Source organism: Chelonia mydas, chromosome 7 (assembly GCF_015237465.2).
Source record: "Chelonia mydas isolate rCheMyd1 chromosome 7, rCheMyd1.pri.v2, whole genome shotgun sequence".
NCBI classification, from domain to species: domain Eukaryota; kingdom Metazoa; phylum Chordata; order Testudines; family Cheloniidae; genus Chelonia; species Chelonia mydas.
Window position 1 is genome coordinate 96,716,628 of NC_057853.1, and position 27,041 is coordinate 96,743,668.

Consider the following 27,041-nt stretch of genomic DNA (forward strand, 5'->3'; position numbering starts at 1 on the left):
CTGCACCAATCACAATCACCTCCTAGCATTAAGAGCACTGCACTCCCGAGCACAGCAACAAATATTAGTGGCTTTCAGCTTCAAATCGCTGCCTCAAGGTATCCTTATGGCCCTGTGCTGAATCCCTCTAATAGCCCTGGTCTCTGACTATTCAAATTCAGCCTCCAGGCACTGAGCCTCAGCAGTCCAGCCCTGAGTGAAGCTTTCGCCCTTCCCTTCACAAATATTATGGAGCGTACAGCATACAGCTATAAGCAAAGGAATATTGTCAGCAGCCAGGTCCCGCCTCCCACACAGGCGGCGCCAACGGACCATTAAATGGCCAAAAGCACCTTCAACAGTCATTCTGCACTTGCTCAGCCTATTGCAAATAACTCCTTGCTGCTGTCAAGGTGCCCCATGTATGGCTTCATAAGCCACAGCATTAAGGGGTAGGCAGAGTCTCCCTGGATCACAATGGGCATTTCGACTTCCCCTACGGTGATCTTCTGGTCCGGGAGGAAAGTCCCTGCTTGCAGCTTCCTGAACAGGCCAGTGTTCCAAAAGATGCGTGCGTCATGCACCTTTCCGGACCAGCCTGCATTAATGTCCGTGAAATGCCCACGGTGATCCACAAGCACCTGGAAAACCATTGAGAAATACCCTTTCCGATTATTGTGCTTGGCGGTTAGGTGGTCTGGTGCCAGAATTGGAATATGCATGCCATCTATTGTCCCTCGCAGCTAGGGAAGCCCATTTGTGCAAAGCCATCCACAATGTCACGCACATTGCCTAGAGTCATGGTCTTTTGGAGCACGATGTGATTAATGGCCCTGCACACTTCGTCAACACGAGTCCAACTGTCAACTTTCCCATTCCGAACTGGTTAGCTACCGATCGGTAGCAGTCTGGAGTAGCCAGCTTCTATAGTGCAATCGTCACACGCTTCTCTAATGGCAGGGCAGCTCTCATTCTTGTTTTCTTGCGCTGCAGGGTTGGGGCGAGCTCACCACAGTCTCATGAATATGGCTTTCCTCATCCAAAAGTTCTGCAGACACTGCTCATCATCCCAGACGTGAATGACAACGTGACCCCACCACCCAGTACACAAACCGTTAAAAGATGGTGCCAAATGCGAATGGAAGCACAGGGATTGCTGGGATGTGAAGCAATGCCTCACAGGGCATTGGGATAGCACCCAGGATGCCCCGCAATCCCCTCCGCCTTCCCACAACTCTAACCGAAAGAAGAGAAAAGAGATGCTTTGTGGGATAGCTGCCCAGAGTACACCACTCCGAATACTGCTGCAAGTTCCACAAGTGTGAACACGCTATTGTGCGGGCAGCTGACAGCGTGAACACACAACAGCAGTTTCCCTTCAGTGCTCTTTGAGCAGCACTATAACTGCCAGCACTGTGACTCTGCCAGTGTAGACATATCCCCAATGGTAGAGGTCTGTACTGGGGATCTAAAAGTCTGTGAAGCAGATAAGACTATATATATAAAAAAAAAAATTATCCCAAAAGTGTGATTTTAGAAGGAAAAAGACTTTTTGCTCTGACTGAATTAAAGTCTAACCTTCAACCCAAATTTTTAGTGTAAAAAAAAAAAAGATGCTACTCAAAGAGAACCAAAAAATAAAAGGGGATGTTATGAATATCTGTCTATAAAACTCAAACTGTTCTTCTCTGTGCATGGCTCAGTGAATGCCTTGTTTGTGTTTTCCTGTTATTTCAATTCCAACTTTTCATAGCTTTGTATTTTTTTAAATCATCATCATCGAGTTGGGACTTTCATAGGATAGTTGAAATAATGTGTGTGGACTGACCCAAGCCTTCAAATGTCTCAAAATAGCTTTGGACCTGCTGACTGTCTAAACATTTTTCTATCTGTGGATTTTCTGACCTGAAATTACAGCAATGAGGAGGTTCTGTGTTTGGTAAAGATGACCTAAACTGAACCCCACTGAACAGCAATGCTCATGACTTCAGAAGAGGAGTACTCAATTCTGATTCCCCAAGGGACTCCTGAGGAGGTGTTCCAAAGGAAAGGAACCAGATAGGCCACCATCTTCAAAAACTGAAGTAAACGCAGTTGCCATAACTTGTGGGTCTGTTTGCTGCTGCAGTGGCTTCTGGCCTGAAAAAAGAGAGGCCTGTACTTGCTCCATCCTCGCAGCTGGCCACCAAGGGTAGGTTCCAGCAACATGCAACATCTAAAATTCAACATTTACAAGCCTGTTTTCTCTAGAAAAACAGCAACTTCTGTCAATGTTAAAACATCCAAGCTGATAAAACCAGTGGCTAATATTCTCAAACATGTACCAGCATCCTGAAGTTGAATTAAACCACAAAAGTATCAAATGTTCAAGGTTTGTGTTTTTTCAATTTTTGTTAGTAGACAGACCTCTCTAATAAAAATGCAAGAACACTAAAGTTTTTTTTTTAGACTCCAACAGATGGCTAATAGCAATCAAGTGTGTGCCAGCTAAAACCCACGGAATTTGAGAAAGTTGCAAAGAAAGAATAAAGTTTATCTAAGAACCAAGCATTTTACCAAGTGTTTTATTGTTTTACCTCTTTTCTCAGCGTTCTATATACATTTGGGTAAATAAATAATGCTTTGTTCCGAGAAACAGTTTTTGAGTCACTTTAATCAGATGCTAGTCACGGGTCCTCAGAGGAAAAGAGCTTACAGGTGCCGGATGCAGTTTGGCTTATCGTGTAATAATAGTTGGGAAACGGGGCTGCCACCCAGAGATCCAGTCCCATAGTGATTGGAACACAGGTTTCCACCACTGAGAGAGATGAAGGAATCCAAGCCTATTACCTGAAGGACACACTTGAGAGGGACCAAAAATGGTCCCATAACTGATGCAAGAAAAAAGAAAGCTGACATACATATATTGATAATTTCTTTGTGGGTTGAACAGCCTCTGAGGACCTAGTGTGAATACCATCCAGTCAGCTTTAAATGTGACCAATCCCCTATACTCCCACATGGTTCATCAGAAAGGTTGGAACATGTGAGAAGTCAATATGGCTCCACTTGATGGAATTTCTTTTCGGTTTCCCTAGGTTGTTAAGAAATGCAAATTACACACAAATAGTCACGTTAAACAAACACTAAGGTTGCTAAGTCAAGCATTCAAAAGTTTGATGACCCCAGAAATATTTATCTCCCTTGTGTATATGCATTATAATCCTGTCTTAAACTACATGATCATTTACTAGAGAGACATGGTGAGCAAGGTAATATCTTTTATTGGACCAACCTCTGTTGGTAAAAGACAACCTTTTGAACCACACAGAGCTCTTCTTCAGGTCTGGGAAAGGTACTCAGATTGTTGCAGCTAAATAAAAGGTGGAACAGATTGTTTAGCCGAAGTAGTTAACACATATTGTAAGAGACCATTCAAGGTGGTCAGTTAACCTCTGAAGCCATAAAACAAAAAAGGGAGGTAAAAGTGGGTTACAGATTGTTGTAATAAATCACAAATCCAGTGTTTTTATTAAATTTGTGATTTTTAGTTTTGTCTAGTAAAGTTATGAATTCAAGCTCCAAGGCTAGCCTTTTGAAGGTGTTGTGCAGGTTTCCCTTGAGGATGAGGACTGAGAGGTCAGATATGCAGTGACTGTTTTGTGAAAAGTGTTTGCCCACGGGTTATATGGTGCTTTTGTCTTAGTTGTCTATGTGAGTTCATGCCATATCAGACCTCTCAGTCTTTGTCCTCAAATGAAACCTGCACAACACCTTCAAAAGATGAGCCTGGGGAGAACCCCTCCTGTCACCGTAGGAAGTGTCAACACTCAAATGCTACAGCAGTGCAGTTGTAGCATTTCACCTTGAATGGTCTCTTGAAATGTGTGTTAACAATGTATGCTAAATAATCTGTTCCATCTTGTATCTAGCTGTGACACTCTGGTCACCTTTCCCAGACCTAAAGAAGAGCTCTGGAAAGTTAGGCTCTTTCACCAAGAGAAGTTGGTCCAACAAAAGATATTACCTTGTCTCTAACATTCTGGGACCAACACAACTACAATATTACAAACAAATGATCATATACTTTTTTTTTCCATATGATCCCTGCCTCATTCAATTCACAGAATGGATGATACTAAGGGAATGAGGCTGCTGTGTGTTGGACCTTGCCTCAATTGCTGCAGAAGCTGGAAGCTGCACAGTGAATAAAGAAGGGCATTGCAGGAAGAGAAAAGATGGTCTCACAATTTACAAGGCTGAAAGCTACTCTGAAGAGCTGGATTTTATCCCCTGCCTCTGCCACAGAATTCCTGTGTGATGCTGAGCAAATCACTTAAACCAAACTTTTCAGAGGTTGCCACTAATTATGTGTTCCTCATTTTCTGAGTGCCAGGGGTCTGAACTGAAGAAACACTGGCACTCTCAACTGCAATGGAAATCAATGAGAGCTGTGCTCTGAACGTATAAAAAAAGTGTTATAAAATGCTAAATTCTCTAAAAAATAAAAAAAAAAAAAAATCAGGCCATGAGCACCTCAAATTATGACCTAAATTAGTGGCTTTATCTTAATCTCCCTGTGCCTCAGTTCCTCATCTGTAAAACAGGAATACCACCACCCAACCTCACTGCGGTGTTGTGAAGATTAATGTTTGTGAAGCATTCAGATGCTACAGTGATGAGTGCCACAGACAAGCCCATGAGGAAATTAATAATTCTGTATGCAGAGCAGGGTTTGAATTGTATCCAGTAAATAAGGCATGGGTCCATATATTGAACAATGAGGCTAAAATGAAATATTGACTACCCATTAACTGAGCACTGCCCATCTATACACTTAATGAGGCAGGGCTCTGTAAAAATAGTATGTAATTTTGAGTTAAAGACTGTCAAAATGCATACACACGAGGGGTACAAGTTAAGGCTGCATGGGCACCTTAATTCTGGTAATTCATAACTTCTGAGTGCTTGGCTTCGCAAATTGAACATTCTTTTAATGTAGTTTTTATGTATAACTCTATAACACAGATATAAATGTAAGCATACTTGAGGGCTCAGAGACAGGATTTTCCTCAGGCTTTCAAAGCAAGGTATAAAAATGCTCTTTGGAGGCACAAAAATGTTGAAAGAAAGTGAACATTCCACTTGGTAGCAACAACCATATAAAGATTTCTTTTACAGATATGGCAAAGCGATGGTAATCCAAGTATTTGGCTGTGTAAGGCTCAGACAGTAAATCTATGTTCTTTACATACCATGAGCTTGTAGTGTAGTATTCCAATGTACACTATTTGTGTGTTGTAATAAACTGGATTATGCACATTTTAAATTTAACCATCTGTATTTATCCAGATTGAGGATACAGAATTTTTCTGTGTTTTTCCCCCTTCTATTGTAAAGATTATGGTACAAACAATATGCAAATATGAAGTGTATATATACACACGCCAGCCCATTCTGAGTAACACAGGAAAATTTTAACTGGTGCCTACCATCTCAATGACATTATCTGCTAAATAGTTGTTGAAGAAGGCCTTCTCTATGCTCTTCCCTGCCAGGCTGCCACATATTTTTGGGGTTGATTGGGAAGCTGCTGCCTCTGCTATCTTTGAGTCGGCTGCTCCTAGAACACAGCAAGCTGCTGATGCTTCAATTTTCAAGCACCCTCTGCTTTCCTCCTAGCAGCTGAGCTGTCCATGCCTTCTTTCTGAAGACAGTTAAAATATTTTTAAAAGAGAATTTTTTGTCACCCTCACCCTGAGCTTTAAGTTAAACAGCAGGGCCCATGGCAATCTGCAGAATAATTGTGATTGTACAGGCTAAACAGAAATACTTGGAATGGCCATTGCTTCAGATACATCATTGAGTTCAATAAAGAGATTGGGACAATTTCAAATTTTCTAAAGAAATATCATGGACTAGAAAACAACATGGGAACATTTAAAGTTGGTGATATCAAAAGCTGTAGCAATATCATGCATGTTAATAAATGAAAAACTCAAGAGCAGCTTCAGTAGGCACACTTCATTGTTTTTGAAGTCACTGACCTCTTGTTCCCTTTGAAATATAACCACTCTGCCACCCTTGTCTCCTGTCGCAAGAAGATCTCCAGAGTAATTAAATTCAACTGTTGAAATAATATCAGCTGTAAACATAAAATAGAGACAAAGTAGCATTATAATGGGTAAACTGAGCCAAATAGTTTAAAGACCTAGAAACTGAACACAATACAAAGGAAGATAACTATTCCACTTCGGTAATATGACAGCAAAACAATCCTATCTAACTTACAGCATTACTATCCAAAACTAAAACCAATACTTTTGGGCATATATATCTTATTTTTATATCTTATTGCTGTACATTTGCCGAGTGGCAACAGTTGCTGAATAGAACAAGGTAACAAGCGAAGCCCACAAGGGTATGTCTATGCTGGAAACACCCGCAGCTGGCCTGCGTCAATTGACTTGGGCTTGCGGGACTCAGGCTGTGGGGCTATAAAATTGCAGTGTAGATGTTTGGGCTCGGACTGGACCTCAAGCCCTGGGACCCCCAGGAAGGAAGCAGGTATGAGAAAACTTCCCCAGAGGACAGGTTTCCTTCTAAGCTAATCTCCAACAATTCAGGGTTACAACCTAAAATATGAGCTTTATATCCTCTCACTTTTTTTATTTTTGCATTTATTGCAACAATTCTGGATATTGCTACCCAAATAAATATCTAATCTTGTTTTCAGTATTGCTAAGTTTCTGGCCTTAGTGATATTCTGGGGCAATGAATTTCACAGTTTAATTGGGCATTGTATGAAAAAAATATTCCTTATCAGTTTTGAATTTGCCACCTTTAATTCTTTTGAATAGCCCTTTGCTCTGATGAGACAAATACACAGACACTTCTCTCAACTTTCTCTATACCATTATTTTGTATTTACCGTATATACTCGTTCATAAGCCGAATTTTTTTAGTAAAAAATGGAAGCATCAGAGAAGAGGGTTGGCTTATGAACGGGTATAGAGAGGGGAGAGGTGGGACACAGCCCCTTCCCCCAACAGAGGCAGCAAGGAGAGGCAGCACAACCAGCAGAGCCAGAAGAGAAGAGCAGGGTCAGAGTCTCTCCGCTTCTGGCCATGCTGTTCTCCCTCCAGCCTCCGAAGCAGCTGCAGCTCTGGGGCTGCCAGGCTGCAGCCCTGCTGCTCAGCCCCGCCCACCAGAGCACTCTGCAGCCGTGCCGCCTGGTCTGGCCCGCCGGACAAGGCTGCGGCCGCACTGCCCAGCCTGCTGGAGCAGCTCCAGCCAGGCCAGAGACATCCTCCCCTGGACCTCCACAGATAAGGTGGGAAGTGATGGGATGGGGAGAGTGTGGGGGTCCTGGGCTAGGGGTGGGATCATGTGGGGGGGTGGTCACAGGGGTTACTCCCCTGACCCCCGGCTTCTCCTTCCCAAAAAATTTCCCCACCAGTTGCTTTCCCAGCCCGTCAGGGTAAGCAGCTGCCGCGCCGGGACACTTCGTCTACTTAGGTTTATCTCCGTGCCGGCAGACGCTCGAGGTAAACAAACCATCTTGGCCCGCCAGTGGCTTATCCTGATGGCCCAGGAGCCACAGTTTGCTGACCCCTGAATTATAGGGTCAGCTTATGAATGTGTCATAAAAATTTTCCATTTTCACTTATCCATCTTGGGGGGGTCGGTTTATAAACAAACCGGCTTATGATCAAGTATATATGGTATGTCCCCTGAAATTTGTCTCCTTTCAACATAAAGAATCCCAATCTTTTTAATCACTTATGAGTTCACCTATACTTATAAACATTTTTATTATCAGCCTCTGAACCTCCCCTCTAATTCTGTAACATCAGTTTTGAAATGGAGTGACCAGAACAAAACACATTATTCCGGATAAAGGCATACCATTGTCATATAATGGCACTACAGTATTTTCAGTATTAATTTCCATTCATTCCTTATGCACTCTATCAATTTGCCTTTTTTTTTTTTTTAAAGCAAAAAAATATATAAAAAAACCCTCTGCTAAACATTCAAGCACAGGCCTTCACTGAGTTGTCCAAAAGGATGCCTAGATCTTTTTCCTGAGTTTACTGCTAGTTTAGAACCCAATAAAGTGTATTAGTAGTTCAAAGTACTCTCTGCTGTGCACATGACGCTACATTTTATCAATCCTGAATTTCATCTGCCATTGTGTTGCCCCTTCAATTAACTTGATTAAGGGCCCTCTGAGGTTCCTTAAAGTCTTCTCCAGCCTTGACTAGATAATTGTGTCATCTGTGAGTTTGCAATCTCACTGATCATCTCCTTTTCTAGATAATTTTAATAAATTAAACATTAGTCTTACCATATAATGTTGTGGCACCCTGTTGAAACCTTTCCGTAATAAAAAGTGTCCATTCCCCCCAACTCTATTTCCTATCTCAGTCAGTTTCTGATCCATGACAATACTTTGCCTCTCTCATAACCTGAAACTATTTTTTAAAGTTCTAAAACACATTTCCTAAAATAAATTTTCTGCAATACATATAGAATATTCTGAATACAGGATGGTATGGCGTAAAAGTTTTTAATGGCACTGAACAGAATGATCTAATTCAAAAATAGTTTTGACAATCCTGAGCTCCTTGAAGCTGACACAAACAGATACAAATATCACCCCATCATACATATATGATGTATATATGTATATATGAAATAGGTGTGTACATCACATATACAATGAGAAACTGAAAAAATGTGAAAAAGCAGAATGAATGAGCAAGTGATTTAAGAAAGTAGTGGAGGCAATCCAAATTTGATGCATACAAATCTATAGATTTAGGATATTTTCAAGAATTTATTTCAAATTTAAATGTCCAGCCTTTAAGTTACAGACTATCATCACTGTAAAAATAAGCACACTGCCACCATACAATCTGAACGCTATACAACAAGCGAGACCATTTTTAATAGTGGAAACTGGTAAACTGCCTCTGAAAAGAAACTGAAATTAATCCTTCTCTTAAGCTATTACTGATAACCTATAAATCAAAGGAAAAAAACATTTTTAGGAAAATGCCTAACATCTATTCTATCCTTCAATTCTAACTACCAGAGTACTCATTGACTCATTCTCTCAAAAAACAACAAAAAGCAGAAATTGGGAGACAATCATTATATGTGTTTTTCACAGAGACTGATTTTGTTTAATGCCTATAAGTGGCTGATGTCACTTGCTTAAAATAGGTCTATTATTTACTATTTGCATTACAGCAACACAGATTGGGTTCCTATTATGTCAGGCACTGTACAAAAAGATGCAGTCCCTGTCCCAAACACTAACATTGTAATAAGCAAAACAAAGGGTGGCAGGGAAACAGAGGTACAAAGTGGTGAAGTAAATTAGGCAAGCTCACACAGCAGGTTGGTGGCAGAGCCAGCATTAGAACCCACTTCTCTGCTGACTCCCAGTCCAGTGCTCCGTCCACTGCACTATGCAGTCTGGATTTCATACAGAACCCCAAAAAAACATGCTGGGTGTATTAAAGACGTGTTTGATATGGAGAGTAGATATCTAGAGATGGTGTAATAGGATAAGGTAACAAAAGAAGCGGAGGCGGTGGAGTTAGTGACAAAGTTCAATGGTGGCAGAGGTAAATAAGGTCAAACGGATATTTGAATCATCTTGCAACTACAGTAGCCATTTGGATTGGCTGCTAGAGACTATGAAAATATGGGCTTTTCCTGTGGAGCAATCCTTTATTGTGTCACTACTGGAAAACTAATGAGGCCATGTGGGAGGTGCAGCCACTAGAATGACTTTTGGGTGGGGGGTGGGGCGCTGGGATAAACATAATAAATTGCCGACAGTACATAGGAAAGTAAGTTTTGGAGAAGGAAGTTAAATGGGGTACAGAAGAGTACACAAGATTACTCTTCTGTTCTGATGTTGCCAAGGAGCTGAGGGAACTACACAGAGCACAGTAGAGCCACCACTGCAACTTCCAGTTTGGAAAAGGTCACTTAACTTCTGCTTCTTCTACCCTGTCACTCTAACAATGTTTTAGAACACTTCTATTTATTCTTTCCAAAATCTAGAGCTTTCTTATGTAAGCCTACATAAGAAGGTTTAATGATTTTACTGCTATATGGAATAAACACAAAAACATTAGAGGGTCACAAGAATTAGGAAAGGGACTGTTATAGCGAACTACATCTAAGTGTTCTTTGGCTCTTTCAGCCCAAACTGTCAAGAACAAAATTTGGAACAATGTACAGCAATTCAGAACTATTAATCCCTTGATGACAAAAGTAATTTTTCATCTCCTTTCTAGAAGGTAACCTGGCTTGTTGCCTCCAAGAGCTGTTCATATGAACAAAAAGGTTCCCACAAGGATAAAAGTTATCTGAAAAGGAAAAACTGATTGGGCTTTTGCTCTTTGCTTTTTTTAAAAGGGTTTTCCCTTTTTTTCTGTTAACCTTAACAATGAGGAATTTCAAATCTCCCCTTCCTGTGTTAGAGGACTTTTTGAATAATCAAACATATGTACTGGAATCTTTCTGAACCCTTGGTCAAAGGGGTGAAGGTACTGAATATATAAAGTCTGTTCTTTGAAGTGATTGAGTTAAATTGGCAAAAAACACTTTTAAACATTCTGAATAAGTTAATTTTTCCTTTTAGGCAGGTTTCACTTCCATGATTATAAAGAAACAGTCCCATCTATTCTCTAACCATTCATACAATCCCAAGGACAGACAGAAGACCTAAGTGTTTTAACCTTTTTTTTTTTTTTTTTTTTTTTTTTGATGGGAGTGAGGGTAAAAAAAACAAAACAAAAAAAAACCAACCAACCATGGAAAACCCTTCCCACCTTCTTCTTCATCCTTTTCTCATGCTGTGCTACCCCAGCTTCCAGCACTTTCAGCTCTTCTTTATGCACAATGCATTCATCCTCTCCCCCTTGCAAGCCACTTTTTTAAAAAAAGCAACCAGAATTGTAGTGGTTTTGTTTTCTAAAGTCACCACACTAAACTTGATGTATTTTTAATTACATTTGTCACTTAAGAATACTTTTCTTCAACTAGTTGCAGGACCGCCAATTTTCTCTACTACTAGAATATATCAGGCAATCCTTGACAAGAGGGAAGTAACCAGTACCGAAATTTCCAGAAAAGTGAGGAAAGAACAAGTAGCATCAACATCATAATATCGTCGCCCAGTCCTTTCAGAAGAGAACAAATAGATTTCTGGGCCTATTATACCATGAAGCTCTACTCTTGGGAGTGGCACACCCAGAGAGAGCTATGCGATTAATTATGTATTACTTGGAAACATTTCTGAGGGCTTGTCCAACTTGCTGCCCTGCATGTTTCCCTGAGGGTGACTGAGACTCACTCTGCCCAGGAAGCGGTCATAGGCCTCAGCAGGTACACTTGTAAATTAGGCAAGAGAGCAGGTCTTTTGGATTTATATGGTTCTATAATGCACTGTTATTAATCAGGCAATGATTTGTTGCTTTCTTAGGGCAGGCCTTCACTACCTGACGAATCGGGTCTCGTCTAGACGCAATAAATCGATCCCCAATCGTGCTCCCCATCGACTCCGGAACTCCAGCTTGCGAGAGGCGGAAGTCGACGGAGGAGCGGCAGCCGTCAACTCGCCGCTGTCCTCACAGCCAGGTAAGTTGACCTAAGATAAGCCGACTTAGACCAGGGCTTACTGTGACAGAATGGATCTGAAGGAATACCTTCCTCTTGGAAGTAGTTCTGTTGATATAACTGAACTGCTCTCTGAAAATCTACTGTGCAGCTTTGCTCCTTTTAACATGATGGTCTATGGAGGAAGGAAACTAAGAAGTCATGGGACACATGAGAGCTTCAAAGTTGTCAACAGCCATTCCTAGGGCCACTTTATCATCCTGGAATTTACGACACTCAATCTGTATAGATGGGACCCACCTTTTTGATCTGACGTTAGGGCATTTAAAATGACCACCTTTTAGTAAGGCAGTAAATGGAAGTCTTGCTCAAAACACTTCTGTTAATGTGTGCAGAAGAGTGTTGAAATTCAGTGTAGGTACTCTCAATATTGAGATGCCCCAGTTCTTCACAACAACGAGGATTTTCACAATGTGGGTGGTCTCCTAACTACATGTATAACTTAAGATACCGTAGAGGGAGAATAGTTTCTCCATAGTTAAGGTCACAAACAACTTCCATTATTAAAGTCATATTTTTGCCTGTTTGCTTTGGTCTGCATAATTGTTTTGGCCTGAAGACTGCCATATTTACTGTAAAGGCATAGGAGAATGTTTCTGTAAAGTATGCAAAAAAAGCAAAATCGTTTGGAATGACAAGTCATTTAAAATGTATTCTGATTTGAATTTGATGTCTAATATTTGTCTTCTTGTATCTCAAAACCCGCCTGCTACTGTCCCTTCAAGTTTGCATACAGTTAGATCTTTTTGAAAACTTTTGTGCTAGCAGTATGTAGAGAAAAAAGTTTTAGTTAAGCAAAATTAATGAGTTTTGGATTGTTTTGGGATCCAATCCTGTCCAACTTCATTAGGATTTTAACGTGTTAAAATCCACCTGCTTTCCTAGATTTGTTAGTTACAAGAAAAAGGAGAGGGGGAAAGGGCTGAGGACATGAACACCACCACAGGAAGGGGGAAAACAGCAGTTGCTGGAGTTCAGCCATGAGGAGGGAAATACCTTCACATTCACCCTCTCCATAGTGAGCCACTAACCCACAGAACAGCAATCCCCAAACTTTTCATGGTCATGCCTCCCCCTCGGGAGTGGGGCAACAGCTCCCAAGGATGGGCTGGCGGGCAGCGGAAAAGGGGATGAGGCTGGGCCACAGCTAGGGGCGTGTCAGGGGACAGGAGTGGAGCCGCAGCCAGGGGCCGAGGCTGAGCTGGGAGCGGAGTTGCTATCGGGGCTTGAAGCAGAGCTGTGACCAGGCTGCAGTGGGGGCCCTGGCTGGGGGCAGGGCCACGGCTGGGGCCTGATGGTGCTCCCTCCCTGTCCCCCTGAGGGGGCTGGCCCAAGCCCCATGGTGCTCCATCCCTGTCTCCTTGTGGGGGCTGGCCCGTGCCCCTCCCCAAATGTTCCCCTGTGACACCCTGGAGGTGTGTGCCTCACAGTTTCGGGACCACTGCCACAGAAGCAAAGACACACAAGGGACAGAGACACACAAGGGGATAAGAAGCAGGAGAAGGTAAATACACAGGAGGCAAGCCAATATTTTCAAAAGGAACTCGGTTATGGTATTCTCTGGACATGTTTTCTAACCCCTAGAACTATGTCAATAATCTAGATCTACTAAAAGAACATTTAATTCACTTAAATTATTCGGAAGTTATTTCAACTGTACTACTGGCAAAGTTGTTTGAATTAACACGTAATTATTACAAAATCCAGCTGGCACAGAGGTTAACACAAGCAGCTTGTTGACACAAGAAGGTTCTTCTAATTACACAAATATACTTATACTAATGTAATGTCCCCATGTGGACACAATTATTCCAGTAGAAAAGTGGCTTTTTTTCCACTTTAGCTTAAACCCTTCCCAAGCAACATAAGCTACACTGAAGGCAATTTTATTCTGGAGTGAGAATGTCCACTTGGTAATTACACTGTACCTGTATAAATGGTCAGATTTTATGATATAAACAAGTCCCCGTGACCCGTGGTCTTTACAAGACCCACCTCTCTGCCAGTCTCTTTTTCAAGGTAATAACCAAGTATTTTTGCTTTACAGGAGCTGAGTTGGGAGACAGAGGGCAGTAGCTTTCAGTGTTCACACATTATAGAACTGCTGAAATGGACCCAGCTGCTGAGTTGTCATCTGTTTTAAGTTTACTGAGACTGAGAGGCCAATCAATGGCCCCATCCTTGGGTCCTTAAGCATATCTTCAGGGTGCAGACCCTGTGTCTAGTGCCCCCTTCCCCTATGAGAGTTGGAACCCACCAGCTACCTAGCCCCTATTCTCAGAGTATCTTCTGGCTGTCAGTGTAACTCTCTCCTGAAGCAGCGCAGAAGTTGTTGCGTATAACACACACAGACACTTTACTTAGGCTTTGTCTACACTGGACTTTCGTCAGTAAAACTTTTGTCGTTCGGGGGGGAGGGCGTGCGTGAAAAAAATCCCCCCCAAACAACAGAAGTTTTACTGACAAAAGCGTGGGTGTAAACAGTGCTTTGTCAACTGGAGAGCTCTCCTGCCGACAAAGCTACTGCTGCTTGTTGGGGATGGAAGTTTTTTGCCGGCGGGAGAGCTCTCCTGCTGACACACAGAGCAAAACTGCGTGGATTTTAGTGGCATGGCTGTGACGCCAAAAGGTATGTAATGTAGACATAACTTCAGAAGTCACCACTGCTCTTTTACTTAACAGATAAAACAATTACAGATCATTTAGAAAAACAATGAAAATCCTAAGTGCAAAGCCTCTTGTGAGCTCACTCTTTCCCTGGAAGTTACACAAGCAGAGTCTCCAGCTTCATCAACCCACTACATGCTGGGTTGCTTCTTCCTTACCATAAGCTGGAAAAAAATTTTGGTCCAACATGGAGGCAAAACGACTACAGAAGACAAAGGGCTGCAAATTTAAAATGGAGTTTGTAGCTTGGTAAAGACACATACAGAATGTTTATAATCTCAAAGAGACTACAAAAATTGTACAGAGTCCTTCAATTGTTAGAATATGACAACCTGATTTTAAGGTCTCCTATCTTAGAAGTGAGAAGAACATGCTCCGCATGTCCACTATTGAGGTGGGGCTCTTCCTTTTCCAATGGCTCAAAATCCTGTTTCTAGCCTTATTAGGTTACATGATACTTTTAAAATTTGAGAATCGGGGGTAGCCGTGTTAGTCTGTATCCACAAAAACAACAAGGAGTCTGGTGGCACCTTAAAGGCTAACAGTTTTATTTGGGCATAAGCTTACGTGGGTAAAACACCACTTCTTCAGATGTAAACTTAAAATTAAAATTAAACTGTTAGTCTTTAAGGTGCCACCAGACTCCCTGTTGTTTTTTCCAAATTTTAAAAAGACAAGTTATAGGATTTAATGTTAACTGCCTTGCTCCTCAGGACAGTGTATTTTGGGGGAATTACACATTTTGGGACAGAAAGGGAATGAAACTTCTCCGGCCAGCTTTTTTTAAAAAAGAAGTGGTTACTGTTTGGAATGTTCACAATAGACCTGGTGGAAATGGATTAGTGAGCAGAGAGAGAAGGTGCACATCATCGCAGTTATTATAGGACTATCATCACAAAATGTGGACATACACATTCAAGAGATTTTAAGTCTGACAAAATAGTATCAATGTGACATTGCTTCTAAGAATGAGTCTGTACCTAAAGCACAGCCGCAGCTACGTATATGTGGAACTCCATCGATTTCAATGGGTTAGCACCTACTGTGACGAGCTGGGGCTTCTGTCTGAACCAGTTCTGAACTGTGGATGATGATCTGAAATTGCATCATGAAATTTCAGTGGCACAGAAAGCCTATATGTATGTGGATCCATCATGAGTTAGCAGGTTGTGTCAGTTGTCTCTGCCCCGCCAGAGACAACTGAGTGATGGGCACTCAAGGATGGTGTATTCAAAAAGTATGACACCTTAGGACAATGTGTTTGCTCTAGCTGGGCACTTCCTCCTCCTGTGGGCAAGTGAGGAGGGGCGGCAACAACAGCTTTGGAATGTAATGGTAAGTTACCAGGAGCAGAACAAAAGAAGCCAGCGGCCCCAGCAGGAGTCTATACATGAATTCACAAGGGGAACAGAGGGAAGGAGAGCCATTTTGATCAGGTTAAGATGAGAGAGACTGCTCAAGGGAGAGGTTTGGTAAAGCAGCAGAGGACTGCACCTGCCTGTCCTGACAGAACACAGATGACCCCCAAGTACTCCCAAGGAAAGGGTGAGCTACTGAGGAACACTACATTTAGGATGTTTATTTTGTACTACCCTGTACTCTCCTGTGCTTGACACGATTCAAGGTAAGAAAGCATAAAAATGTAATGCTATACAGAGTGTGTATGTGTGGGTATATGCTTCACAACTAGTGCGTGCCACAGAGTTAAATTGTAAACCAAAAACTTCACACTTTTGGGTGGAATTCTGGGAGAGGAATGTGTTTAAGTAGCGGGGAGTCTGAAGGGTCAGTGCTGCGCCCAGAGGGGCTAGGTGGCTAGACACTGGGTTCCAAAACTCAGGGGGCATGAGGGAAAAGGGAGAGTACATGCCACACAGAAAGTCTTCACCCTGAAAGTTTGCCCAGGGACCCCAAGATTAGGGCAGTGGCTGGACTCCACTCAGCCTGCAGGAGCTTTAAACACCCCAGGGATCCAGCAGACAGGGGGTTGGATTCCCCTCAGAGCTATCCAAATAGGTAGCCAAAATGGGACACTTGCTAGAATGTGCAACACAAATATGCAGACATCTGCAGGACCGGGGCCTAAACTCATCCTTTTATTTCAAAGACAGATCAACATACACCGAAGTCCAAATAAAGCTAAAAATACGACAGAAATTCAAGCTACATAAATTCTTAAAAGTAGCACTTGTTTTGTGAAGCAGTCACACTGTTAGAAAGCACTTCAGGTATAAATAGCAAAATATATATAGTTAATACTTGACTACAGAAGACAGCATCTTTAACACACAATGCTTTCAAGAGAAACACATTTTGACATTGTTGTTAACCTTGGGAAGCCTAAAAAACCCTCAAGATGACAGTCTGATAAGGATCTTAGGTTCCTTCCAATGTTTAGGCAGTTCCCTGACTTGTCATTCCTGAAATTAAAACAGGAAAAAGGTCTGTAGTGACGGCCAGACAGATTTTAAAGTTATCCCTAGTACTCCACTAACCAGATTTGAGAGTGACTAATGTTTGGTCTACACTACAGAGTTAGGTCAACATAAGTTGCCTTATATCAACCTAATTATGTCAGTGCCTACACTACAATGATGCTTCCTCTGAAGTAAGTGGCCCACTATAGCAACATAGTAACTCCACCAGGAGGCATAGTGCTTATGTCGTGTAGTTAGAGCGATGCAGTTTCTGTGTACACAGTGCGTTACTTACATTAGTTGTTGGCTCCCACTGTGAACCCTCTCCCGCACGCATACCAGTGCTGACAGCTGGGTGTGGGCTCACAGCCTTCCCCCTGCCTGGCGCTGACATCCCAGAGCCTTGCTGCCGCCTCCTGGCGAGGGACTGAGTGGAAAGGAGAGCCTAGCCAGGGTTGGACTCTCCTTTCCTGCCAAATCCCTCACCAGGAGGTGGCAGGAGGACACCAGCTGTCAAGCCTCCAAGCAGGGCCCACAGTGGGAGCCCCAGAGCTGACCAAGTCGCCAGAGCCCAATTTCACAGCAGAGAGCACACCAGGAGTGAAACTGACAGTCTTGTCAGTTTCACGGCTATTATTTCTTCTCATTTTGTCTCCAGCTCAGGTTGTAAGCTGATAGCCAGAGCCCAAATGTGAACTAACAGCAGCCATGAAACTGACAAGAATGTTAATTTAATTGCTGGTAGGATCCCTGCTGTGAAATTGAGCCCCCTCCTGGCTCACAACTGTGAGGCCAGCATCTGCCTGACAGCTGTGGACAGGGGAGGCAACTGTGAGCCCCCTGCCAACCCCCCAGGGCTGCCAGGCTCCAGCTGTCAGTGTCCCACAATGCCCCACTTCAGTCAGTGGAAGAGCACCACCCACAGAAGGAGCAAGTGTGGACATGAACCGCCGCTTTAATTATTGTGGTGGTTGTATGCCAACTTAAAGTGACTTAATTTTGTAGTGCAGACAAGCTCTAAGGAATATGGTCATACCTTTTGACCTCAAGGATCCAAGCATATCAGTATGCTGATATACACAATGTGATAAGACTCTTCCAAGAGTACTGGACAAATTTATTTGAAGGGAAATTATTGTCATTAGACCCCTTTTGTTGCTTTGTGGTTTGTTTTAAAGAATTAATTTAGTAGTAAGTCTGCTGAAAAACAGCTATCTTCTATTGATCAGATAGATCTGTGATTGATCTTACTACTTTCTCTAATTTGTCCTAATTGGTGCTCACAAAGCATTAAAACTGAAGCCTACATTTAGAAAGTTACTTTAAACAAGTTAGGCAATCCCAGAGCTATCTTTGCCTGTGAAATCTGGGGTTATCAACACAGAGGCTTTAGGCAAAATATTTCCCTGAAATAAGGAAACTACAATTGAGATTTAAGCAATCCACCTTTTAAGAAGTCTATCTTTGTTACACTTAGTAACTGAAACACTTGCTTGATATTATCAAATTTCTTTCCCCAATATCATTCTTTAGCAGTTCTCAGACTCTCCTACTTTGAAAACTACATCCTTCTATATCCAATAAATCTAACATCTATCATCATTTTATGACACCAGTTTGGAGTCATCACGGATATCCCGAAAGAGTGCACTTCCATTTGTTTAAAGATATACATATAAAAAAACAATTCTATATCAATCTCAGCAAAAATGATTAACTATAAATTTATAAAAGCTGTTTCAGCACAGGGATAGCATCAGAAAGAAAGCAAACTTCCGTTTTCTATAGTAATCAAAGAGGTGAAAAGAAGTTTTGAAAATGTATATTTCAGGTAGAACAGAAACAGTATTTTCACTAAAACAGCATCATACCAGAAACAGATGCTGAACATGATCTTGTACATTAAAGAAATACCTCTAACTTTAAAACTAAAAGCACACTTAACTTCCTCAATAGTTGCAAACTAAACATGAGGTACTTAATAAATTTATAGAAAAAACTCTCCATTTGTGTATTTTATGGATTGGACAGCACTTTGTGTATTGTCATTTGCAGATTTCTTTGTAGAGTTAGTTCCCCCACTTACATCTCCTTTTCCACAGAGCAAAAGATAAAGACAGTTAAAAAAATTTATTTGTAAGACCACAAAAAGTGACAGGAGATTTGCAGTTAGTCGATGAAGTGAGCTGTAGCTCATGAAAGCTCATGCTCAAATAAACTGGTTAGTCTCTAAGGTGCCACAAGTACTCCTTTTCTCTATACCAGTGGTTCACAAACTGTGGAGCATGCCCCCCTGGAGGTTGGGGCAGGGAGCAGAGGAACATTCGGAGAGGGTGCGGCAGGGCCCAGGCCAGCCCCCATGGGGGGCAGGAAGGGAGCATCCCTCAGCCCCCAGCTCCGCTCACAGCCCTGGCACCTGCTCTCAGCTCCCAGGGAGGTGCGACAAAAAGTTTGGGGACCACTGGTCTATACTATCATGTCTATACTGTAAGCTGATAGTGCCCCATCAAGTCAGTTTATATGCACAGCTTGATAAAAAAGACTGAGATTAGATGACAGTTCAGTAATCAAGGCCCAACACCTAGGGTCAAATACTGCAATGCTCACTATTGGTGCAGACTCTCAGACTTCAGTGAATGCTACAAGGACAAACTGATGCACACTAGCAGAGCCCAATGAAGGACTGGGAGCCCAGTTATTTTTTTAATGTGATTATAAATATTCCTGTTTAAAGACAGTGAGAGAAAGAACCCTAACAAATGGCAAAGCCTAACAGTATTTCAAGTGTAGCAAATTATAAATAAGGTCTCAATCCTGTAAAACACATGCACTTTCACATCAATGGGACTACTTACAGGTGTAAAGTTAAGCATAAGGTAAAGCATTAAGCAGTATCACGAGCAAATGAGTCTACAAGATTTTGATTTATAATGGGGGAAAAAACAAAGTTAAAAAATAAAAAAATGACTTTTAAAATGTACTTTGATATAGAGCTAATGAAACGCCCCTCATCTGAAGTCCATGCTTTTCATATAAAAATTATTTAAGACACTCTTCAAAAACACTTAGAAATAAAAGATCCAGCTAATGCCTTTAGTTTACTCAAATTTTATGAACAAATGGATTACACTTGAAATCTCAGACAAAAGACTGAAGAGGAACGCTAAGAGCCACACCACCACACTGGTAAACTTTTACAAATATTGGGCTCAGTGCACACTTGAAGGAATGAGATTAAGTCGAGCACGGACCTCATTCCCCATGCCAACAAAGAGGCCCACTGCACACAAGGGGGATTCACTCATCTTATAGGGTAGGAAACACCACCATCATCCTCTGGGGGATCCACAACAGAAGGGCAATTTTAGTATGCTGATGTGTTAAATAGGAGAGCTGTTGGTGGAGGTTGCTTAGAAATAAGCTGAATCAGCACATTACCTAGTAACCCTGGTTGTCCCCCTTCTGATGGAAGTACCGTCTACTTTCATATTGCACTGGCCAGCAGTTATGTGAGCCTTGCAATACTAGAGGCCATTTTTTGGGTGGACTTTCTGCCACCTTGAGCCAAGATCGCTGCCAGATTAAATGTAGTTTATGATGCTAAAGTGAATGAGGCCACAACAGGTGCTTCTGTTTCACTTAGGCAGAACTCCTGCTGATTTAATAGGTACTTAAAATCAAGCCCATAGTTGGAAAGTACATTGTTACGAGTTTTATAAATTATAGTCAGTAATAGGAAAAACTGTATAGCTATGCCAAGGGATGGAGCTTAAGTCTTTCTAACTTGCCAATACATCCTGTAATGATGTGCATTGGCTCTTTGATAATATACATTTCTCGCACATTGAATTCTGATGTTACAAAATCACTGCATGAGGTAGTAAAACTTACTGGCTATTTAGAAAGGAGAGAGCTTCTGATTATATACAAATATCCTGGTAATCAACAGTGACTGAAAGGTAATTTTATCATAGTAAATATTTTGCCCAAACTGGATTGTTTCTTAAAATATAAGCAGCGGTGGCTCTTTAAGCTTTTTCACTGACAAGTGGTTTAAAGAAACAAAGACAGTGTTTCAGGAATGCCTGAAAACCTATTAATATAATTAATTTACATAAATTCACAACTTTGCAGGGTGTTACAAGTGTAGAAATAAACAGCTGATACATACACTCATCTCTAGTCTGAATATTATCTGCTCCAATAAATTGAGTGTCTTTCCATGCCAGGTATTTGGAGGAAATGGTGTTTCCCAAAACAAAACTAAAACATCCTCATAATATTTTTGCAGTGGAAAATAATATGGATAAAATTAACTACGCTCTGGAAAAATACATTCAAAAGTAATTCCAAAACAATGCACATAAGTAGCTAAAGTATGTGTGTTTTATTAATTTTTTTAAGTTCATGTAGTAGAAACTCAAATACGTGAGGCAAATGTATGCAGCCATATGACATCCTCTTTACAAGCATGAATCTCAAACTGGGACAATCTGAATATGGGAGATCTTTTAAAAACAGAGACTGTAACTCATTGAAACTCATATAGCAACACTATACATGTCAATCTTGATTATTTAGAAGGGATGGACTTGTTAAAGCAAAATGTTTATCATTTTACTATTCTTATTCCAAAATACTCTACAAGTCTAACATATTTCAATTGTGCTTAAAAAGGCACTTATTTCCTACCCAAATGTCCTTATTTATAGCTTTCAAATGTCAGCAGGTATGAATAAATCCTTCATTGCCACAGGGAAATTCTAAACACTGCTTTTGACATGTATCCCTAATGAAGGAGCCTTCCTCTCCGCATAAGGCATAAACTTGACATGTCTGACTACCTTTCTTTTTAAAAAAAATTTACCACTGTCAATCTCCCATCTCCCTGGTGATTATAAATGAAGAAGAGGAGGAAGCCACCTTCTCTGTTATGCTATCTTGTGAGAGCAAGCCGTTCTGAAAAACACAGGCACTAGCTTAGTCATCGCACCACCCCCCTACACACACCCCATCCTCCGGGATTCACACTGGGGCAGGAGAATTGCAGCACCAGCACCGACTCCCCGCACGAGTCGTTAGGCGCGACGCGTTGGACAAAAATAGGTGTTGGTGTCTGGGTCTAAGGCGGGGGCCGGGGTGGATTAAAGTGAGCGCGGGACTGGGAGACACTAACACCCCCGACTGGGGACCCCTCTGACACGGCGATTCCTGCTCGACCGCGGGCCGCAGCGCCAGGTCCCCCGTCTTACCTTCCGCCACGTCCTCGTCGATAGCCCCCTTCACCTGGGAGAAGCACCACTGGAAGTCGTTACCACCTCCTCCTCCGCCACCTCCTGCCACCCCTGCGGAGACAGAGCGCGGTGAGGGCGAGCGGCGCGGGCAACCCAACTCGGCCCCGGGCACCTAACCCCCAGGAGGCCGAGCTGACCCCTAACCCGGCCCCAGCTCCCCCTACCCAGCCCTGGCCAGGCTCCTCAGTACCCGGCCCGGCTCAATCCCCACCCAGCACCGGCTCGGCCCTGCCCCTCTACCGAGGCCCACACGCGGTCCGGCTCGGCCCCGCACCCGGCCAGCCCTCTGGCCCCGCCGAGCCAGCTCGGTCTCCCGTGCCCCAGATCCGCGCTGCCCGCCCAGGCCTGACTCGCTGCCCGCCCCTGCTCGGAAGGCAGAGCGCCCTCCACCCGGCCCCTACCCTAGGCCAGGCCCAGGCCTGCCCAGCTGACGGCCGCGGCGCGGCGTGCGTCTCTCTCACCTGCCATGTCGCGCAGTGTGTGTGGGGCGGGGGGCTGCGGGGCCCACGACGGGGAGGCGCCGGCCGGGACCGGGTCAGAGCCGCCGCCGCCGCACACAGCTGCAGCCGCTGGAGGTTTTGGGGTTTCAAAATGGCGCCCATTGCCGGTCGGCCTGATCCGGTGACGTCATCCGTCTGCCTCCCTCCGGGCGGGGGAGCGGGGAGCGCCAGGCGGCGAAGGAAGCGGGCGGAGCCGGGCCCGAGCAGTGATGATGCGGGGGGGTACCTGGGGGAGGAGGCTCTGACGGGGGCGTGGTGGGACCTAGAGGACATAGGCTGACCTGGGGTGGTTGAGGTGGGTGCACCCAGGGACACTGCTTGAGGAGGGGCAGTTTATCCAGCTTGAGCTGTAGTGGCCGGCCAAATAGAAACCCGGTTAGCTGGGACTGGGGGATCCTGAATCAGGAGGGGGACAGGCTGGTGGCCTCTAGTCGGCTGGAGTGAGTGGCAGCTAGGCTATCATCCAGTGCTTAATTTGTGCCTGTTCTGAGCTCTGGCATCTCTGGGCTTGGCAGGCCTGAGCCCGGGCACCTCTGGTCTTACTGTGTCAGTTAGGAAAGTGAAGATGCTGCTTGAGCCCCAGTACCTCTTTCATTACCAATTAAGCACTGCTAACGCCAGGCCGGGGGAAAACACTTCGTTCAGGCTGAGACCAAAGGGGCAGAGAGGTGGTACAAGGCAGAGGTGACACGTAGGGGAGCATGTGGGTTCAGTGTCCCCCTACATTGGCCTGCCAGGGGAGAGGGGTTCTGTCCTTCCGCTGTGCCTGCCCCCCAGCAAGTGTGGCCCCTGTCCCTGGCAGCCAGGTCCGAGCAGGGACTGGAAGGGGTGGGACCAGCAGCTTCTCACGCCAGCCACTCTGGGTCACTGCAGTGTAGCAGCTGCCTGAGAGAGCCTGGCTGGGCTACTCCCTGCCTGGGCCCGGCTGCTGGGGAGAGAGGCATGCTTCTGGCTTGCTCGGCTCCTATCCCCAGCAGCCGGGCCTGGGTGGGGAGTGGCCCGCTGCCGCCCCAGCCAGGCTCTCTCAGGCAGCTGCTGCAGAGATCAGCGACCTGGAGTGGCCAGCTTGAGCCGCATGAGAAACGCAAAGAGAGCGGCCTGGTGGGGGTGGGGAAACACACAGCGGGAGATGGACAGAGCCCACTCTGGTGGTAACTCTGGTTGGGTGCATGGCAGGGGTGGTATTGCTGGACAGAGGAGACACATGGTCCTCCCCTTTAGGATGTGGGTCTGCCACCCCGCCACTCCCCCCATCCCCGCCAGTATGGGGAGACACGAGTCATCTATGGTACAAGGCAGTGAGAGAGGAGCTGGTGGGGTGAAAGGGTGTCACTATTGTTGTGTATAAACACAACACCAGCTAACCTTGTTTCTATCTCAGTTTGGCTGGTCGGTGCAGCTCATGTTGGATAAACTGAAATTAAGGCCAAATTCAGAGGTGATGGAGACACCAACTTGGTATCAGGTGAGAGGCAAAAGGATTGGAACTGGGAAGGTTAGGCAGACATCATTTCCACACATCTGGGCATTCAGAGCCAGCATTGACAAGACTGAGCCCTGGTGGTTGTACAGCTGAGAGCAGTTGCTCAGCATCATCCTGTGAGATCAATCAGGACAGAAAGAGTAGATCTCTGGTGTTTCCATTCCCCATGCCAGTTTATGCAGTCATTTCAGCAACACCATAATCAACAGTATCAAAGGCCACAAAAAGGTGTAACACTGTCAGGAAGATATCTGGCTTCTGAGTGTATTTTTAAACAGAGTTCCACTTAGTATGTGGGACATATTTTTGCTTTTAAATCCTCCATTGATGGTAGGCATCCCTTTTTTGCTCCTCTTTCTTTAGTCCTCTGTTCGGAATCCTGCACTCTCTCTGAGCTAATACCATCGACGTATTTCTTTAAACAGCTGTATGTCTTTATAGTTTTAAGGATCTGATTTAAATACAAAATAACAAGGAGAATTGAGAGTTAATTTATCATTCCTTCTTAAACCATGCCATTCTGGTATGGTACTAAATAGTATTATAGAAATGTAGGAGTTAAAGGGACCTCGAGAAGTCATCAAGTCCAGCCCCCTGTTCTGTGGCAGGACCAAGTAAACCTAGACTATCCCTGACAGTTGTATGTGAAAGGGAACCCTGTTCCAAGTAAGAAATGTGAGCAGTACATATTCCCAGAATTGGAGGTTTTTAAGAACAGATTAGACAAACAACAGTATTCTGTCCACCTTTCTTCCCAGGTGATTTTTTTCCTCTTGTTAAATTTAATACTCACAAAATGTATTTTTGAAGTCCTTTGTTTATTTATGTACAAGGACATTGTAGACAATGGCATCTGCAAACTTCTGTCTGCTGCCCTGCCAGTGTACATCAACCATGATCTATTTTAGAGAGACCACTCTTAGAACAGTTTTAGTTTCTATGTCCATTCAAAACCGGGGTATATGAAAAGTGCACTAATAACTTTTAATTTTTTTCTAGCTAATGCCTTGCACAACTAATCTATAGTATGAGCCACCCAAGGTGTTTAATTTATACAACTTTATACACAAATGGTACTTTCATGGAAAAATGCCCTGAATCTTTCATTTTAAAAAGGAAAATGATGTCAGTGTATATTAGAATCCCATAAAAATCCTTTAGGCCTTAATTAATTAAATGCAGCATACCACTGAAGTTGCATGTTATTCATTAATGCCAATTGGATTTCCTATTTTAAAATGTTCTTTTTTTAAAACTTCATCCTGGAATGATACAACATGAAGTAATAATATGAACCCCAATCTTGAAAACTAATCCACGCAGGTGCTACTGTGGGCTCCACATGAGCAGAGGAGTCCACCCAGGCATATCATCCTGCAGGATGTGGGCCACAGATGTATCTTCTAGAGGCCCAAATTGCCATTTAATTCTGACAAAGTTATGTTGACATTATAAATATGGGACAAATGTACTAATGTGATGCCAATTCATATTAATAGGAATAACATGTTTTTAAACTAGTATAAAACCAATGAATACTTCTTAGGAGTAGGATGTACACATCTGGGTTACAGACCACATTTTATTTATTGCTTCTCCTGTGGTCTCATTTCTCTAGTTTTCCTGTAGATTGGTTTGTTTGATTAAATATACAATGAAAAAGAACAATCTTTATATGCCACAGGTACCCACTGGAGGATATATGTGAATGTGAGTTTTCCAGAAATGTGCAGAACAGATAAGTAGGGCAGAAAGTTTAGGAGAACTCTGGTTGGTTCATGATGGTGGGAAGTTTGGAATAGGGGATGCGGGAAGCCTGATATGCTTATTGGTCTAGGTTTTGATGTTTTGTCTGTGTTGTAGTGTGGTGGTTCTAATGGTGAGCTGTGTCTCTCTGGGTGAGACAGGAAAAGACATGTACTGTTAGATGCCTTAACTTTTGTGGTTATATGTTAATATGTTACATATGTAACAATAACTCGCAACATAGCATTTTTGTGTGTCAGTATATCTATGGAGTAAGCTAGCTGCTTTACACATATTGTATAATAGCATATGAGTCTCTAGGTTTCAGTTGAGAGGATATGAATATTTACACAAGTAAGCATGTTCTGGCAGCAGCATGGGAACCACAAGTCCAAAACTTAGGGCCCTGAGGATGTGTGTAGACACATTCAGTATTCCAATTATGGCTTTTATATATTTGAAAAATTTCACACAATTTTAGTAGAAAAATGTTTTTATTAAATACATACAGAGGTGCTGAAACTAAGGATGCCAGGAGTGCTGTTGCATCCCCTGGCTAGAAGTGGTTTCCATTATATGCAGGGTTTACGGTTTGGTTCAATGGCTCTCAGCACCCCCACTATAAAAATTGTTCCAGCATCCATGAATACATAGGCACAGAATTGGTCTGCGTGACCTATTTATTTATTTACTTTGTTAGAATATTACACTAACTTGGACTATTTTCCTGTGTTATGTAAACTTTCTCAACTTACAGCTTGATTTCAAGACAATTCTGAAGAGTGGTATGGTGGAAAGTGAGAGGGCATGATCAGATATTTAGATTGTAAGCTCTTTGGGGCAGGGACTGTCGTCTTCTGTGTTTGTACAGCACCTAGCACAATTTTGTCCTGGTTCATGACTTAGGCTCCTAAGCGCCATAATACAAATGAATAATAATAATAAATACTGATAAGAAATAACTTAATCATCATATTTGTATTCATTTGTATGCTATAAACCTGTTTAAAATGCTGCAAAGTTTGCTGGGTTTTGCTTACATCTGTGAAATATTGCACTCTGCTCACTTCCTCATGGCTGTGAAATTATTTTTACCAATATGCTAGTGGAATTTTTTTCATATATAAAACCTAGACAATATAGTATTAATTACCAGATGAGAGAAGCGTTAGGGTTTGATGCCATAGGTTGCTTAGCAGTGTCCAGAGAGACAAAACCCTAGCATTCAGCATCTGTACTCATTGTAATGCAAAAAAAAGTGCTTTTAGTAGCT

General features: G+C 43.0%; 1 protein-coding gene across 4 annotated transcripts in view; it reads right to left on the bottom strand.

Annotated features, from left to right (window-relative positions):
* The window catches only part of PPP2R2D (protein phosphatase 2 regulatory subunit Bdelta), a 42,818-nt gene extending 20,099 nt beyond the window's left edge, over window positions 1-22,719 (bottom strand). Inside the window, exons 1-3 of one of the 4 annotated variants that reach the window (XM_037903936.2) lie at window positions 22,501-22,719; window positions 21,998-22,090; window positions 6,006-6,103 (exon numbers count right to left, since the gene is read on the bottom strand). In XM_037903936.2, the coding sequence (XP_037759864.1) occupies window positions 6,006-6,103; window positions 21,998-22,090; window positions 22,501-22,507 (198 nt within the window). In that variant the 5' untranslated portion in view covers window positions 22,508-22,719. Of the gene's footprint in view, window positions 1-6,005; window positions 6,104-16,658; window positions 16,749-21,612; window positions 21,705-21,997; window positions 22,091-22,500 lie in introns of those variants that run through there. The other 3 variants (XM_043551133.1, XM_043551134.1, XM_043551136.1) reach the window with 3 other exon arrangements.
* Window positions 22,720-27,041: the final 4,322 nt, after the last annotated feature.